We start from the raw sequence: 16,442 nt of genomic DNA on the forward strand, positions 1-16,442 counted from the left end.
AAGGGGGTGCCAAGTGTCAGGACCGAGACGAAGTGAGCAAGTGATATCGGGGACTGTGTTGGGCTTTATACTGTTTTCTATGCACGTAGCGTGGTCGCGGTCGTTGTGAGTCATGAGATGGAGTTGTTGGATCGCCTTCCACAGCAGGCGCCCTTTACGAGTTGTGTGGGAGTTGCCCCACGCAATATGCGGGGCACTAAAATCACCGATAATCAGGAGGGGTTGGTGGCCTGCGTGCTGGGGAGCCGATTCGAAGATGTCATGGAATGTGTGTTTCGTGTTACGGGGAGAGCTGTAAATCTTAAGTATGTTAAGTTGTGTGTCCTATACGTTTGGGTATGACGGTCATGAATATTTCTGTAAGGTCGAAAGTCGGGCTGCGTTTCTCTACACTGTAATTACGGTGTAATGGAGTTGCCAGCAGAAGAATATCAGAGTGTCAGTAAGCTTTGTAATGGAACAGTTTAACACTTGGGGGCCAGGCTCCGGAAGTGCAATAACTGTAGGCGTGTGAGACAGTGGTGATGAAAGCTGGAAGTGATGCCCGCTTCAGCTTGAAGCTGCGGCATTTCCATTGTCAGGCTATAACGTCTTTAGAGGTCACTGTCGGCATCTGTAGGTATGGGGGCGTCCGCAGGAGTTAGGTTTGTGGAGGGCAGTGGGTTCTGAGTGTTCGAGCGCATCCATTCTAGCATTTCCGAATCTAATTTTTGTGTGTGGACAGTTCTAGTGCCGTCAATTGGCCCTGAAGCGACGCGAACATATCGTGACATTCAGCGCGGAGTTAATGTGGAGTAAGGGGGCGTCCGTAGAGGCTGGCTGAGTATCGCTTACCGCTTCGCGTTTCACGGGGGGGGGGTGCGGTTTGGTGTGATTAGGAGTGGATGACTGAGTAGGTGAGGGCGCTGCGGTGGGGGTGGAGGGGATTCCGGGGGAGTTGGTAAGACGTTGGCGCTGCATTTGGTTTTCTTGCACTATGTGGGCGTTTTCTTGTTGGAGGTGAATGACTGTTTACTGCAGGACTTTCATTTCACAAATTTCGTGATCATAGGTGGTGCTGGGTGAGGTGTGCCAGTTTGTGAGAGGGGAGGGTTAGGTCACTGGGATGCTCTGGGGGCTCAGCTGGGGGCTCAGACGTGTGGTCGTCGGGGAAGTCCTTCAGCCAATTTGCTCTAGGAAGGAGGGCCGACATGGGTGACATCAGCTTATGTTGTGGCGGAAGTGTGGTGCAGGTGGTGGTCAGGTAGAGTGGTCGACATCAGTGAATGTCCATGGGGCAAAAGGGCATTTAGGTGCTGTCGAGTCATGGCAGGTGTGCTAGTCTTCCACCAAGGCAAGAATCAATTGCGACAACCACCAACTCCGGTGAGGAGGGCCGCCCTGCATAAGATGCAGGATGGGGTGCAGGGATGGTTGGGTTGTGGTGATTTGGAGCCGCAGGTGGTGCAGCGGTCGGTGGTGGTTGGGTGCGGGCAGACATCCTTGCGGTGTCCAGGCCGCCGACCACCGTAGCAGGCCTCTTGCTTCCTCTAAACGGGCAGCATCTCTTGGTTGCGGATCGGTTACGGCACTTTGGCACCTTCAAATAGGATCTGCACTATCATGGAGCCATGAAGTCTTTGGGCGCCGATGATCCTTAACGAGGGATTGTATTGTATGATACTTTGGAGGATGGTGTCGGCGTGTTCCTCGGGGGCCACTCTGAATAGAGTGCTGACTGCTGTGGCGCTTGGTGGGGAGATGTGGTTAGCAAGTATGGACACAAGGCCTTTCCAGTTTAGTGCAGGGAGCTCCAGGAAGCGTTGGGCTCGGTTTTCATTAGGGGTGCTCAGAACAATAAAGTTGAACTGATAATGGAGACGAACCTGGCATCCAGCATGGTGAGGAAGCTTGGCTTGGTCCTGAAGTACGTCTGCAAGTGTCGCTTGGCGTCGACTGTGGTGATGTCAAGGTGGTCCTCTTCCCTCAATACTGCCTTAACTATGTGGTTGTAAGGTGATGCTGGGCGTGTTCGTTTTACAGGATATCATTTGTGCGGTATATCCCACCTACGTAGGCCCCTTTCTGGAGAATCCCTTGCTATCGGAAATTGATCTGAGAAGATTTCGTGCTATCCTCAGTGCTGGCAGCTCAACGGCTGGTGTCATTCTTCAGCGCCTTGCTGCTAAGTTCAAGTACACCACCATTCTTCATAGTAAGTGACATTAAAATTTATGAATACGAGTGCTTGCTTCACACAATATTTTGGTGACAGAGAGACAGTCTTGCAGGATCAGCAGCTCTGTTTATGGGCAAGCAGCGCACCGACTAAGGAGGCAACAGCATTAGGACCTTTTCGTTCAAAGAGGGTCATTCGGCCTACAGATGGCCCTGCCAACTTTCGCGTTAGTTCGCGCATACCCCAGCGGGTAATTGTGTTCATAGTGTGGGAATATACATAATAATAACAAAAGTTTGAATTTTTATTTCCGCAGAAAGATTTTATGTAACGTCAAAATAACACTTGCTGGTGAGCCATGTACATTGAGTATGTACAGTAATGAACAGCCAAAGTTAAAACGACAAAAAGCCGAAAGAGTCAAAGACCAATATTGCACTCCGAGATATATCCGTTCGTGGAACAGGAGGACATGTATTTTGTTCGTGTTCTCGTATTTTCTCCTGTCCATAAACAAACTAAAATATCTCTACGCTGCGCAATTCATTGTCCAGCTTAGGCTATTCATGACTACATAATTTGTCTCTAGAAGTATGATTCCAAGTAAGCACCAACATAAAGTCTTTACAGGGGCACAAAAGCACACCTGCTGCTGAGACACCGTCTCCACGGACTATTTTACTCCATGCATCTTCTTTTGCTCGCACGAGTGGGTAGGCTTTTTGCAAGCAGAACAAACAACCCGGGCCAGTACGGCCACTCATGTCCAAAGCCTTTTTATGCGGTCACTGTGAGCGACAAATTCGAGCTAACTGCAGAATGTTCTGCTAATTAAGAGCGCCTTAACCGGCTGTGGTTTTGTTTTCCTACAACGGAGCAGTTGTACGGTAATGTCGTTGAGGACGATGCGTGCATATGGCATGACCGTAGACCAAAAAACCTTGTACGTTCCAAACAGCTCAAGATTGCTAAGGTGTACCCTCTTCACGCCCCATATCTGCGTCGTCGGCACTCGTCTCATAACTACTGACCACTATCGCCTCTCATCGCGTGTGTGTCATTGGGACGCTCTTCACGGCTACGGTGTCGACTCTTCCCATGCCGTCGATCTGGCGTCCATAGATGGCGCTATAGCTAAGTCTGGGTACAAGCAAAATAATGAAATACACATAAAAATATAAAAATCAAATGTCTGTCTTCGCATGTCCATGGCTCGTGACGTGATGCACTGCATTAGGCAAGCTATCTCGCGGCTTCGCGGCCGTACAGTGGCCAGGTATCATTATGTACACGTCCGCTCGTGATGCACCTTCACACAGGGTATTGGTGCTTATTTGTTGTCTTTTAAGCACGTTTTTTTTCACACATAGCCGCAATATGTGACTGGAATGTAAACCACTACATACTCCGGCCTGGTTTAAATTAAAAATGTATTGGGTTCAGATTATAAATAACAAAAAAGCATCCGATCAACGCACACTGATCAAAAATTTCACAGGTAATTAAGCGCGCTCAAAAAAGGCGTTACGAATAACCGGCTGCAGCAGTTCCGTTGGGTATGTCGATCCAGCAAGACCCTATTGCTTAGTGCGAGGGAAAAAGCATACGTACAGCTAAACTAGGACACGCAGTCAGTCCCACGGCCGCAGACGGGGTCTCGCGGGATTCGCTTCAATGGCTTCCGGCCGTTCGTTATTGAAATCCGGTCTTTTCTCCAACCAGGTTACAAGTATGTACTTGAAGCTCGAGGCACGCATATCTAATTGTTTTTGTTATCCTTTTTGCGCGTTTCTGAGTCTTTTCAATGATGAGTATTCCATCAAAAAATCTATGCAGTGAGTTTTATAGCAACATTAGGGCGAGTCGCGCTTATGAACTCCTTTATCTAGAGGCTTACTACTAGTAATTCTGATTTACGGAGCATGAGGCAGAGGTAAGGAAGTATGATCACTCTCCCATGTGCTAACTGCCGCACGTACGCACTGATTCCAGTGCTTGGGTCACAAGAACCTGTTTCTTCAAGTGGTTCCTCCACATATCCTAGCAAGTCGAACATAGCTTACAGTGGTGTGTAATGAGCTTAGGTGCTTTGCAATATTCACGTAGATAACGTGCGGTCAATCAAAGCGGAAAGATGTGCAAGTTGGTACTAGAATAATTTATACGTAACTTGGCGCGCATCAAAGAAGATAGCACAGCAGAAGAATGCATAAGGGACGAGTACAAGATATCAACTCAGGATCGGAATGCAAAGCAAGCAATCGTAAAGCTGTTGCAACCCAAATGCAGATGGTGCTGTGCAGATCACATTACATTAATCAATTATTTTTGAGAGAATGAACTTGCTCTTCAGACAGTGCCCGTGAAGAGGTGCTTATATATATTGCAGCCTGATTGTTATTTTTGTGCAGTTTGATTTTATATGTTACCCGCGGGTGATTTTCGTAGGATTTTTTGAGGCGGTGCACTCAAGTTTCTCTACTGCTCTTGTCGTAAGGGGTGGGTGTATAATGGTGCAACAGTGAGACAATTGTGGATGTTGAGCCCGATAACTTCATGAACTTAGCTGATGTCTTGTACATCTATCCTGCTTGCCTGAGCCACGGGGAGGGATTGGGACTTAAAGTCGCGTTGTGTCTTGATAATTTCGAAAACCATGTTATGAAGTCCTTGTTGGTGTTCTTCGTTAGAGGTCTGTGCAAGTAGACCACGGGCTTCCAACAAGACTTTCGGGATTAGTGCATCAAGCCTTGAGTGTTTCCTTGAATTTAGGGCAATAAAACGGGTGATGTAGAACAGAAAAGCATGGCTTGGACGTGTTCTCCGGAAGAGCCCTTGATGCCGTGTTTTTGAGCAAAGATTTAACGCGTCAGTTTGTCTTTTTCAATATCGAGGCATCTAAAAAAAACCACCTAGCTTGAGACCATTTCACAAAAAGGTGGGAACACGTGTAAACGACATCAATGGCAATCCTACGTCTGCTCATGAGAGAAAGGTGTAAAAAAAAGCGCGTAAAAGTTTTTGTATGCAAAGGGCGTAGGTCATTTCACTAATGCCATTGTTCATTTTCCGAGAAAAAGACAGATATCAGTGTTGCAAGCAGACCGACAGGATTATATTTCAAGAGCCTAGTAAAAAGTTCAGCATTTATTTCCTCCGAATTTTTATTAGTTTATTTCCTGAGATTCTATCTCTGCCCGGTTCGTTGATTCGAAAGCAATGCTTTCACTTTACAGCGTACGGTTTAACTGAGAGTTCCTGTCTGGTCACATTCCCAAGGGAATCAACTAAAGATGTGAAGAGCGTTGGTGCACCAATGCCCATGACAGAAATAAAGGTAAACTTTCAAACTCAAAACACCCAGGTCCGTACGATGTATGATGTTACAGAGCGCATATTATACTGCTAGCAGGCATAGAAACCATTTCTGCTATTGCCTAATTGTCGCGCTCAGAGTGCTTGTTTATTTATTGTGTATGCGTATGCCCGCTAGCAACGGTGTGAAAATGCAAATTCCCAAAAACTAAAACCTTGAAAAACAGACTTGTCATATGTTTCCAGTTACTTTTTCTGAGGCTCAATATAAGTAGCGAGGTTGCAAAAAAGAGCTTTTTAATTTGAGTTTGCCTATAACGCATATGACAGAAGTAATGAGCGCATAACACAACTCGTACAGGATGTGACGTTCTTTTATACGGGTCACTTTTTTCTCTGTAATAGATTCAACAAAGTGTCAAAATATTCGCACTTCCCTGCCTGAACACTATTAAAACATTGGCTAAAATACCGCTCTAAATAAAGCTTTTATGGGTCTTCGCGCGTTTCACTCACCATTCGTCGCGCTTTGCATTCCAGCACATTGTCGTATTCTCTCTGAACATGTGACTTGCATAAACTGCACTAGGCATACAACAAAAAACAGCGCACACCAATTCATTAGAAAGGGTTTCGCTTTTGTTGCACTGAGCTGCAAAATTTCATTTTTTTCTAGTGTTCTGTGGGGTGTGGGCACTGATCCATACGGTAGTGACCACCTCCTCACCTCACTAACATATATAGGTAAGGGCCCGAGCAGTCCATCTTCTCAGAACAGGTTCAATGAAGCAAAAGCAAACTGGAATACATTTACAGATTCATCTAAACTACACTACACGTCCATAAAACAACTACACGTTCAGCAGGCAACCCAACTACTCACGGCGCACATCCTCGACGCCGCCGAAAAGTCCATACCCCACGCCTCTGTTGCCCCGCGCGACCAGCGGAGACCGTGGTGGAATGAGGACAGCAGGCGGGCGCGAGAGGCCCAGAACAAGGCGTGGGGTATCCTTCGTGGGTACCCCACGTCGCGTAACCTCCTCTTGTTCAAACGGGCCAAGGCGTTTGGAAAACGTGTGCGCCGTGAGGCAAAACGCGATAGTTGGCGTACATTCATAACATTAAATTACTGCTACACAGACACCCGGAAAGTATGGTAACGAACACGCAAACTCAAGGGACAACAAACACACAGCCTGCCTCTGGTCAGCACAACAGGGATACACTCGAAAACCAGGCTGACACACTCGCACAACACTTCCAACACGTTTCCAGTTCAGCACACTACACAAACACTTTCATTAAACACAAACTCGTGGCCGAAAAGAAGCCTTTGCATGACACTGACAGGTCAGCCACTTCTTATAACTCTGAGTTCACACTTAATGAGCTGAGGGGTTCTCTGAGCACGTGTAAACCCTCAGCTCCAGGCCCAGACAACATTACATATACAATGATACAGAACTTACACACAGACACTCCTGTAACACTTCTTCACCTTTTCAACAAGATATGACTTTCGGCGCACATTCCAAAGTCTTGGAGGGATGCCGTAGTTGTGGCATTCTTGAAAGAAGTGAAGGACCCTTCTTCTCCCGTTAGCTATCGACCCTTTGCCCTGACCAGCTGCCTGTGCAAGCTTCTCGACAACATGATAAACCGGAGGCTTGTGTACTTTTTGGGTTACAACGATCTCATCGAGAGCTGCCAGGCAGGCTTCAAGGCAGGGAGATCCACAAACGATCAACTTCTGGCACTAGAGTCATATATTAAGGATGCCTTCATTCACAAACAGTTCTGTTTAATTGTGTTTTTCGACCTAGAAAAGGCCTATGACACCGCTTGGCGTTATGGGATCCTTATTGTCTCAAGTCATTCGGTGTTTCTGGTAATATATTTAACACCCTTGCTAGTTATTTATCGGAGAGAACCTTTCGCGTCAGAGTTGGTTCTGCACTGTCAAAGGTACACGTGCAAGAAAATGGCGTGCTGCAAGACGGAGTTCTAATCTGCACTCTCTTCGTAGTAAAAATGAACTCCCTTAGGAAGGCACTGCCGCCTAAAATTTCTTACTCCATGTATGTAGATGACGTGCAGCTATCTGTTAAATCATGTAATATGTCAAGATGCGAACGCCAAGTCCAGCTCGGCGTCAAGAAACTTTCGAGGTGGGCAGACAAGAATGGTTTTCAATTGAATCTTGTAAAAAGCTCCTGCGTTGTGTTCTCTAGGAAGCTCGGGGTTTATATGGACCCAGACATTACTCTTAATGGCTTGTCGCTTCCTGTGAACAAGGAGCACGAGTTTTTAGGTGCTGTGTTTGACCGCTAACTCACATTCATCCCACATATCAAGAAACTTAATCATAAATGTATGAAAACAATGAATATCCTTAAGTTTCTCTCCCACCAATCCTATGGGGCTGACAAAGAACTCCTACTACGGCTCTATAATGCTGTTGTTGGTTCTCGTTTAGACTATGGCAGTGGGGTATATGGGTCGGCGACTAAAACAGCGTTGCGAATGCTTGACCCAGTGCTACACTTGGCGTTACGGCTTGCGTCGGGTGCTTTTCGCACTAGCCCTGTCGAGAGTCTGTATGTCGAATGTAATAAGTGGAGCCTTGAGAACAAGCGAACGTACATGGACACACTTTAGCTTTTAAATTTTTATCGCTGAATAACCATCTTTTTTATCCTGTCTTTAACGATACATCCACATCTGTGCTGTTTGTAAATCGCCCTTCCATTCCTCTGTCCTTTTCACTTCGAGTGAGGGAGCGAGCCTCGGATCTCAGCGCTTCGTTTTTAGATGTGTACAGGTCATCCTTATTAATCATTTTACCGCCTTGGCAAGTTCGCCCTGTCTCCTGTGACCTTTCTTTTATAAAACTTTACAAAAATCGGGTACCGCGACCTGTAATACTGCAGCGCTTTCTTTTTTTGCAGTTTAAATACCCACGTGCAGAATTCTGCAGTGACGCTTCTAAAACCTCCACTATGGTGTCGTGCGCTGCTCATAGTCCAAATTTCAATGCAGCCAGAACCATGAGCGTGCACATAACAATTTTTTCAGCAGAAGCGTATGAAATTTTACTGATTGTACGACACATTCTTGAAAATCAAATTCCCCATTCCATCATCTACACAGATTCTTTGAGTGTTGTTCGCGCACTATCATCGCATACAGCCCCCCAAAACCACATAGTTAATCTTGTATTCAACACTATCATGACGGTGTATGCGCAGAAGCATCACCTGCTCCTCTGCTGGGTCCCAGGACACGCTGGGATCGCTGGGAACTAGTTGGCAGACGAGAGGGCCGCTGCTGCTGCACTCAGGAACGCTGTAGATATTACAACCGTACCATATACAGACCTCAAGCCACACATAGGGCAACACTTGCGTAGAACATGGCAAACACACTGGAATGAGCAGACAGATAACAAGCTACATGTAATAAAGCCACACTTGGGACGGTACAAAGCTGATTCACACAACAGAAACACAGAAGTTGCCTTAGCTAGGCTACGGATAGGGCACACGCATGCAACTCACTCGTATCTGGTGACGGGATCCCCTAGACCCCAGTGCAGCAGGTGCGGAGAGGCCCTATCCGTAGTGCACATACTAATAACATGTAAAGCATTTTACACAACATGACAAAACCACTTCAGAGAACTCTACAGACAACATATCCCCCTACATCCATCGCTGTTTTTAGGCACGATGCCATGGTTTCCGTGAAACGTGTATTTGAGTATTTGTCAGAGATTAAGTTTTTAAACCTCATTTCTTATCACGCATAATCAAATCCGACCCTATGCACCAGCCACCACCATTTTCTTTAACTGATTTTACTATGTTCGGCTGACACGTTTTTTTTACCTACCTTTTTGTGGCAACCACTTCACTTCATTAAATAACCTTTTCTCTGGCGCTCTTTGCCCTTAGTCGGCCTTGCGCCATAAAAACCCAACCATCATCATCATCATCAGAAAACACCAAGTCTACGACCAATCACCAGTCCTTCTATTCAACACTGGACGGTGCGGTTGGCCAACTTGACCTGCTGAACAGGCACCGCGCAGCCATCCGCCGCCAGAGCATCACGGACTTAGGGTCCACTCAACCGGGCGGGCGCCCAACACCTGTTGTTAAAGAATCGTTTTATTCATTCGTTCTTTACCACTGGACTCAAGTGGGCTTGCATGTTCAGGACTCTTTTATTGGCACTGCTTTTGAAAAGGAAGCTGTTCACCTCCGGTTAGTTCGCCTGTTCTGAGTAACTTCGTGGGCAGCAACGATTACAAAGTGAAGAGAGTGAACGCGACGTGTAACTCACGTTCCCACCAATACAAGAAAACAAGAGAAAAATTGCCCTTGCATCTGTTCGCCTGGCTGAAAATGCCATCGAAGGAGGATAGCCTTCTGCCAACCCTGCCAAGTAACTGCCTCTTCTTCCTCATCCGCACACCTCTCATGCTGCTACCCTCCTGTCTCGGTCCACCGATTGGAGGTTTGCGCAGAACAATTTTGTCGCGGTCGCAATGCTGCGCGCCATCTGTTGGCATTGCTGTGACTATGCGCTCGACCCAGGGCACGAGGCTTGAGCCCTTGTAGCTCGACTACAAACACCAGTTATCTATTGACATTGTTCTGGACACTGCAAACACGAGTCATATGTTGGTGTTCTTCCTCAAAATACGTAATACTATGTTGGGGGAACAGTGCTGACCAATATTAGGCATATTTCGAAACTTATTAAACTTAAAATGTTTCGCCTGTATAAACGTCTCCCTGAAATAATAGTGCTATTTTGGCGTGACGGCATAGTCAAGGGAGCAACACCGAGACACAGGCAAAAATACCGACAGACCGACCTAAATATACAAATTACAGTAGCCCAAGAAACTATTGTATTTAAAAATGGCCATGAAGAAAATTAGGATAACACAGCGGTTCACGCGCCAGTCAAGGCAAAGAGCGGCTCTTTCCATTGGCGTGCGTGCAGTGAAACTAGAAAATTACAAGAAGTCATCACGTCTGCTTGTTCACCCAGCAGGCAGTTATTTGGGCAATGCAGCTGTAGTCCAAGCACCAGAGGTACCACAATATTTTTACGCGCGGAAGCTACACCTGAGGTATGAGACGCGCCGCAGTGGAGGGCTCCGGAATATTTTGACCACCTGCATGGGTCCTTAACGTGCGCCGAAATCTCGACACAACGGCGTTTTCCCTCTTCACCTCCTCGGGAAAAGCACTATCGCGGCTTGGTGGAACCCGCGTACTTAGGTTCAGCAGCACTACGCCTTGGCCACTAAGCTACGGCAGGGGGTAGCAGAAAATTTAATAGAAGGCTCTCAAGTAGAACTGGAGATGAAAGGCGTAGAACGGGTGGCTTCCTGTCATAGAATGGTCTGGTTACAACGACCGTCATCGGCCCCGGCGGGCATCTTTCAAAGCCATGCGCAATGTAGGCCAAGGGGTTCGCTTGAAAATCACTTTTGTGCTGTTAAACGCTGTTGTATGAAAACCGTGCATTTGTATTAAATCCTTGTATTCTGAACTGCCTCAGCTGTTCATCCACTTCCGTAAGAGAGGGTGACTCAGAATTTTTGTTCCTGAAATTCCCGCAACAAGCGTGTACTTTTCTATAGTAAACAGAGCAGAAACGGAACAATGTCTGCTAAAAGTGGCCTAAAACTGACCAAACTGGTCAGTTTTCTTGAAACACCAAAAGGTGTTTCAAGGAAACTACCTTTTGTAAGGAGCTATTTTCTGTTTTCAGATAGGTTTCGGTATGTTTTCTTTATTTCCTCAAGTGAACGCCTGTCGGTAAAGCCTGCTTTGACGTCGTACATTTTAAGCGTGATGGTGTCCACGCACCCAGACGTTTGTGTGTTTGTACTAGTCGGGGTTTATGCTTGTTTCAATGCTTGCCTGCTTCAAGTGGACTAAAACTGCCAAAGCCGCATGTGCTATTTGAAGCAAGGGGGTTCCCATAGCGCGAGGCATTCTGTAGAGCGAAGGCTCACGTGGACGTGTTGGCATTGTATGGGGTTGTTGGCATTGGCTCTACGTCGCGTCAGAAGGGCTCTGCCTAGCTGGCGCACGAAGTGTTCTGTCATTAGCTATCGGTTCTTCTATGGTTGGTATGTCGTCGCACAAAACGTCAAGCTATTTTAGCGCACTGTGGCGCCTCTCGTGCACCGGGTCAGCCCTACCTCGAACAACTGATGCAATACGTGTGCAGACAGCATCTACAGTTCGTTGTAAAACTCCTGCCTCCTGAAGTGGTTAGTGAATGTCCTGATGCAAAACAAGCAACACGTAACAAAGAGATTGACGCTGACGTTTGTTTTAATATTTGATGGCTTGTTCGGGTGCTTTGCCGTGAAGTTTTATATGCCTTGGCGAAACAGTCGCACGTGCCTGGAAGGACCCCCTGAAAAAACCTGTGCACATACGGGAAAAAAAGAACAAAATGGAGCTCGAAAAAAATCCAAAGGATGTATCTGGGTCTCTGACTAGTAGCACCTGTTTCTGTATATTCACTCTTGCGGAGTCATCGAGGAGTGCCCACGGGGAGCGTTTTTGACAAGAAAAGTAAAATGAAGGTCTGAATACTTTGCATCGTGGTGTGACGGAGCACCAGCCAACAGAAGTTCCACGCGCCATGTGTGAGAGAACAAAGGGACAGCGAACGTCAGATACGAGGAATTGCGCGGCTACAGCGCCAAGAGTGCGCCTGGCGTTGCCGTGCTGCTAACACTGCCGAACGTCGAGCCCATGACGTCGATTGCAAGCATCACCGTTGGAGCAACTTTTAACATGTCAATTGATGTCGGTCCTGCAAAGCCGCATGGGTGGCATTTAAATACCAATGTGGTATTCCTATTACAAATGCGTCCGTACCTTCATTGATCGGCATTGATGGGCACATAACTCGACACCTTATTTTGTACACACGACACAAACGCTTTCATATACCTGAGTGATAAACCTTACCATAAACAGCGTGGCCGCCCCTTTTGAGACGCCGCTTGTGAACCACCTTTGCATGATGTAATGAGGCCGAACAGGCTGTTATGGAATGCTGTCTACTAAGATGCATTTTTGTGGTCATCTGCTGGTCCAGGTTGTTGACTTGGAAACTTGCAAGAAGCTTGGTCCTGGCGAGTGCGGGGAAATTTGCATTCGCGGACCGATGTGCTTCAAGGGATACCACGGAATATCACGACCTGCTAGTTCCATATATGATGACAGCGGTTTTCTGAGAACAGGTGGGCCATTACATTTTCTGGGTACGAGTGAAATTGTTTTAGGCTTTTACAAATTCATTTATCTTTGACTTAAAGGCAGATAACTACACAAGCTCCCACGAGAGAAGGCATTAAGGCCACCATTGAAGATGTGTATTTTTGCAGCCTATTTATGCGTAAGCGAGTGCAATGGTAAGCTGTTTTAAAACAGGTTCACATATGACAAAAAGATTCCAGTGCCCGTCCGGTACCACCAGCTGGTTCGGGTGGTCGTTATTACCCCATTTAGATCTAACCACAATGAATGGGCGAAGGGACGAGCCAAGCGCCAGAACATGCACACTACAGATTAGCAGGGTGCCCCAGATATCACGCAATCTAATTTTGAAAAAGAGCAATGACGTTGCTTGAATAATACTTAGTGCATAATGTTTCAGTACGCTAAAGTGTCGTTCCGTATTTCGTCAGTAAATGAGATCGAAATATTTGTAATTACTTATCTAAGTCGACAAGTTCTCATTACATTACAGTGTCTCACATTACATGCTATTACAGTGTCATAGCAGTATCATTAGTGTCAATGAGGCACTTGTAGGCACCCATGAGGGGCATCTAACGGCGGTATTTTCAGTGACAAAATAATTTCGTACTCATTTATTGAAACTCATTAAGAAACCCCGCAAAGTATAAAATACAACGTGGCGGCAGTCCCGCGAGCATCGTAAAGCAATGCTCTCGAACAGGCTCGCTGTTACTAAGCCAAAAAAAAGTGGGCAGACATCTACGCTTGTATCCTAGGATGTATGGCACGGTAGCGGTACTTCGACTACTACGAAGCGGTTTTGTCCGCACTGGCTGCATCTCTCACTTGTGATTCACGATCGCAGAGAAAAAAACTAGCAACGAGGGCATCTAAATCACTGTGGCTCAGGAAAGACAAAGGCTCTGTGCGCTTCTGTGGCTTAAAAAGTGAGCCTTAAAGGTTGCGGAGGCGAAATGGTGGTCAGTTTGAGCGGGAGGTGTCAGTGTGAGCGTTTGCGATTGGTAATTCTGTAATTTCGAGGCCGCGCTGAACAATTGTGCTTTTTGCGAAGAGAGAGATAGTTAGAGAGAGAGAGAGAGAGAGAGAGACAGAGGGAAGATCTTTGTTCAAGAATAAATAGTTGGAGTTGAGCAACATGTGCTAACGAGACAGCAAACTTCACACTGGAGTAAACTGAAAGCTAGGGCACATAATGCAGAAGCTTCTTCCCTTGTTCTTCCACTCATTTCGCGCTAATGTTTAAGGCAAGGGGCTGGTCAAAGCTACCTTTGATGTTTCGAAGCAGTGGAACATGTAATGTTCTTGTTGATCTCCCCTGATCATACCCTTGCACATTGCTATATTCCGTGCAAGAGGGTGCGTGTTTCCTCACATTATGCGGAGTGTTAAGTTAATGTTTGATGTTCGCACCCAAGACGTCCACGCACATAGGTTCGCATATACTTGTGTTGGTTTTCATTCACAGAGTTTCTGATTCGTTGGCGTTGAGACTTTGTTCCAGCAAGGGGAGAGATCGCGTTCCTGGGCATAGGATAACGATTAGTGCTTTACGTTTTTTTGACGAGGGCAGTGTGGTAACCGTCGTCGCAAGAAGCGCAGTATGCAAGTTTATGTGCCTCTTGGTCAATGCGTCGTTCTCTGCCACACCACTGTATCCGGCTATCCAGGAGACGTTGTTAATTTTTCACTGCGGCTGGGAATATACCATCCAAGCACTTAGGTATTCTGTCTGCAGGAAACACTATAATGACATTTCATAATATATACTGATATTCACGCTTCTCTTCTATACTTCCCCTTGTCGGATTGCAGAGAGGATGTGTCCAACTTCCATCGCTTTGTTTTTGTATGTAGGAGGGACATGCAGTGACAGAGATTGCGAGAGTAGTCAACTACTACAGTGTACGACCTCGTGCTTTCGTACATCCCAGAGTCGGCGTACATCTCATGCTTCTGAAACATTGCCCGAATGAATTTGATACTACGATATTACTTCCCCCGCACGGGGCACCCTGAGCAATCTTGGTGACGGTACCGGAGACACCGCGGACCCCGAGCCCCCACACTCACGCTGTGACCAACTGTGGCAATAAGTCGAAAGGTGGAGGGACAGAAGCCTCTAACGGTGGCCGTAGGAGCATTGGTCAAGATCGTGCCGATGGACTCTCTGTCCGTTCAGCGGGCGGGGAGCTCCGGGACCTCTCTTGTTATCAGGGTAAGGGTAGAGAAGAAAGCACCCCGGTTCCCTGCTATATACTGCTTCGCATGGTATTTTCTAAACGCTTTCCTAAACGTGACCGGGCCCAGAAGAGGACCCGCACCGAAGCCATCTTCAAGCCAGTTTGAAACCTTTTGTTCCCAAACCCGGAGAACTTCCCACAATTTTTGGTCATGCAATTAGTGGGCAAAGAAACACCAATCACGACCAAATCCGTGTTCCTGATCGCAAAATTTATCGAAAGTGTTGTTGGACAAAACTACGAGGAAAAAAAGCTAGCCTCTGGTGACATGCTGATTGAAGTCAAGAGTAAAGAACAGTCTTGTAACTTACTAAAGCAAACAAACATGGAAGATCTACCGATCACTGTGACACCCCACCGTACTCTCAATAGCTGCCAAGGAGTTATCTCATCTGTTGAACTTCTCAATGAAAGTGATTCTGATATCCTCGAAGGCAGCGTGAGCAAGGTGTTACGGCAGTCAGACGTATCACAATGAGGCGCGATGAAAAAGAGATAAGAACCAAACATATAATCCTGGCATTTTACTGTAGCACCCTACCAGAGTCCGTAAAATCAGATTTCCTTCACTGCCAGACGAGACCATACATCCCGAATCCGCGCTGCTGCTTTAAGTGACAACGGTACGGGCATGGTATTAACAACTGTCGAGGCCAAGAAAGAAGTCCAAAATGCTCAGAGCACGATCAAAAGACGGGCGATTGCCGCACCGCACAGTTCCAATGTTGTAACTATGATGGGACTCACGCCGCTTACTCTCGGTCATTCCAGAAGTTCAAAAACGAGAAGGAAATAATAAACCTTAAAGTAACTGAAAACACCTCGTACCCAGAGGATCGGAAAAAACACGCAATGCTTCCTTCAGGAAGCTACGCCGACGCTGCTCGCCGGGAGATTGGGTGGAGTGAGGTTTCGGTGGGAACCCAGTACAGCACTGCTGACTTGGTACCGCCAGCGCCTCCCATCGTGCTGCCCTGGGCAGCCCACGCCGCCACAGTACCTCCGGAGTCAGCAGTAACAGTGGCGACAAACACACTCGGAGGTGGCGTCGCCTATCCTGGGCCTGTTCGAATGCCTATCTGTGGCTGTAGAGGTACGGCGAACACTGACATGAGAGCAGCGGCTGCTGCTGCGTCACCCGCCCCACCGCGGTCTGCACATGGGCCTCGGCCACCAAGCGTGCTTCGTGGCGCCCGTGCGAAGAAACGTGAGCTATTGGAAACTCCAAAGGCATCAAATGATGAAATGAATTTCACGCCATCCTCACCGGCATCGCACACGTCGAAGGAGAGACGGCACTCGGTTGAGCGCCAAAACAAGCAACTGCCCAGGGTAACAGCACCTACAAAGAACACATAATACGCACATAAAAGACCACTTTAAAAATAGAACTACTCTACTAGCACCATCAATTTTTTT

General features: G+C 46.9%; 1 protein-coding gene across 1 annotated transcript in view; it reads left to right on the plus strand.

Moving 5' to 3' along the window:
• Positions 1-16,442, plus strand: part of LOC144145418 (luciferin 4-monooxygenase-like) — a 72,267-nt gene that overhangs the window by 45,926 nt on the left and 9,899 nt on the right. The window contains exons 7-9 of the mRNA XM_077677030.1: positions 2,023-2,194; positions 5,395-5,495; positions 12,617-12,761. Coding sequence (XP_077533156.1) covers positions 2,023-2,194; positions 5,395-5,495; positions 12,617-12,761 — 418 coding nt within the window. The remainder of the gene's footprint in view (positions 1-2,022; positions 2,195-5,394; positions 5,496-12,616; positions 12,762-16,442) is intronic.

This window comes from Haemaphysalis longicornis, unplaced genomic scaffold (genome assembly GCF_048455015.1).
Source record: "Haemaphysalis longicornis isolate Haplotype H1 unplaced genomic scaffold, Haemaphysalis longicornis Haplotype H1 scaffold_7, whole genome shotgun sequence".
Lineage (NCBI taxonomy): Eukaryota > Metazoa > Arthropoda > Arachnida > Ixodida > Ixodidae > Haemaphysalis > Haemaphysalis longicornis.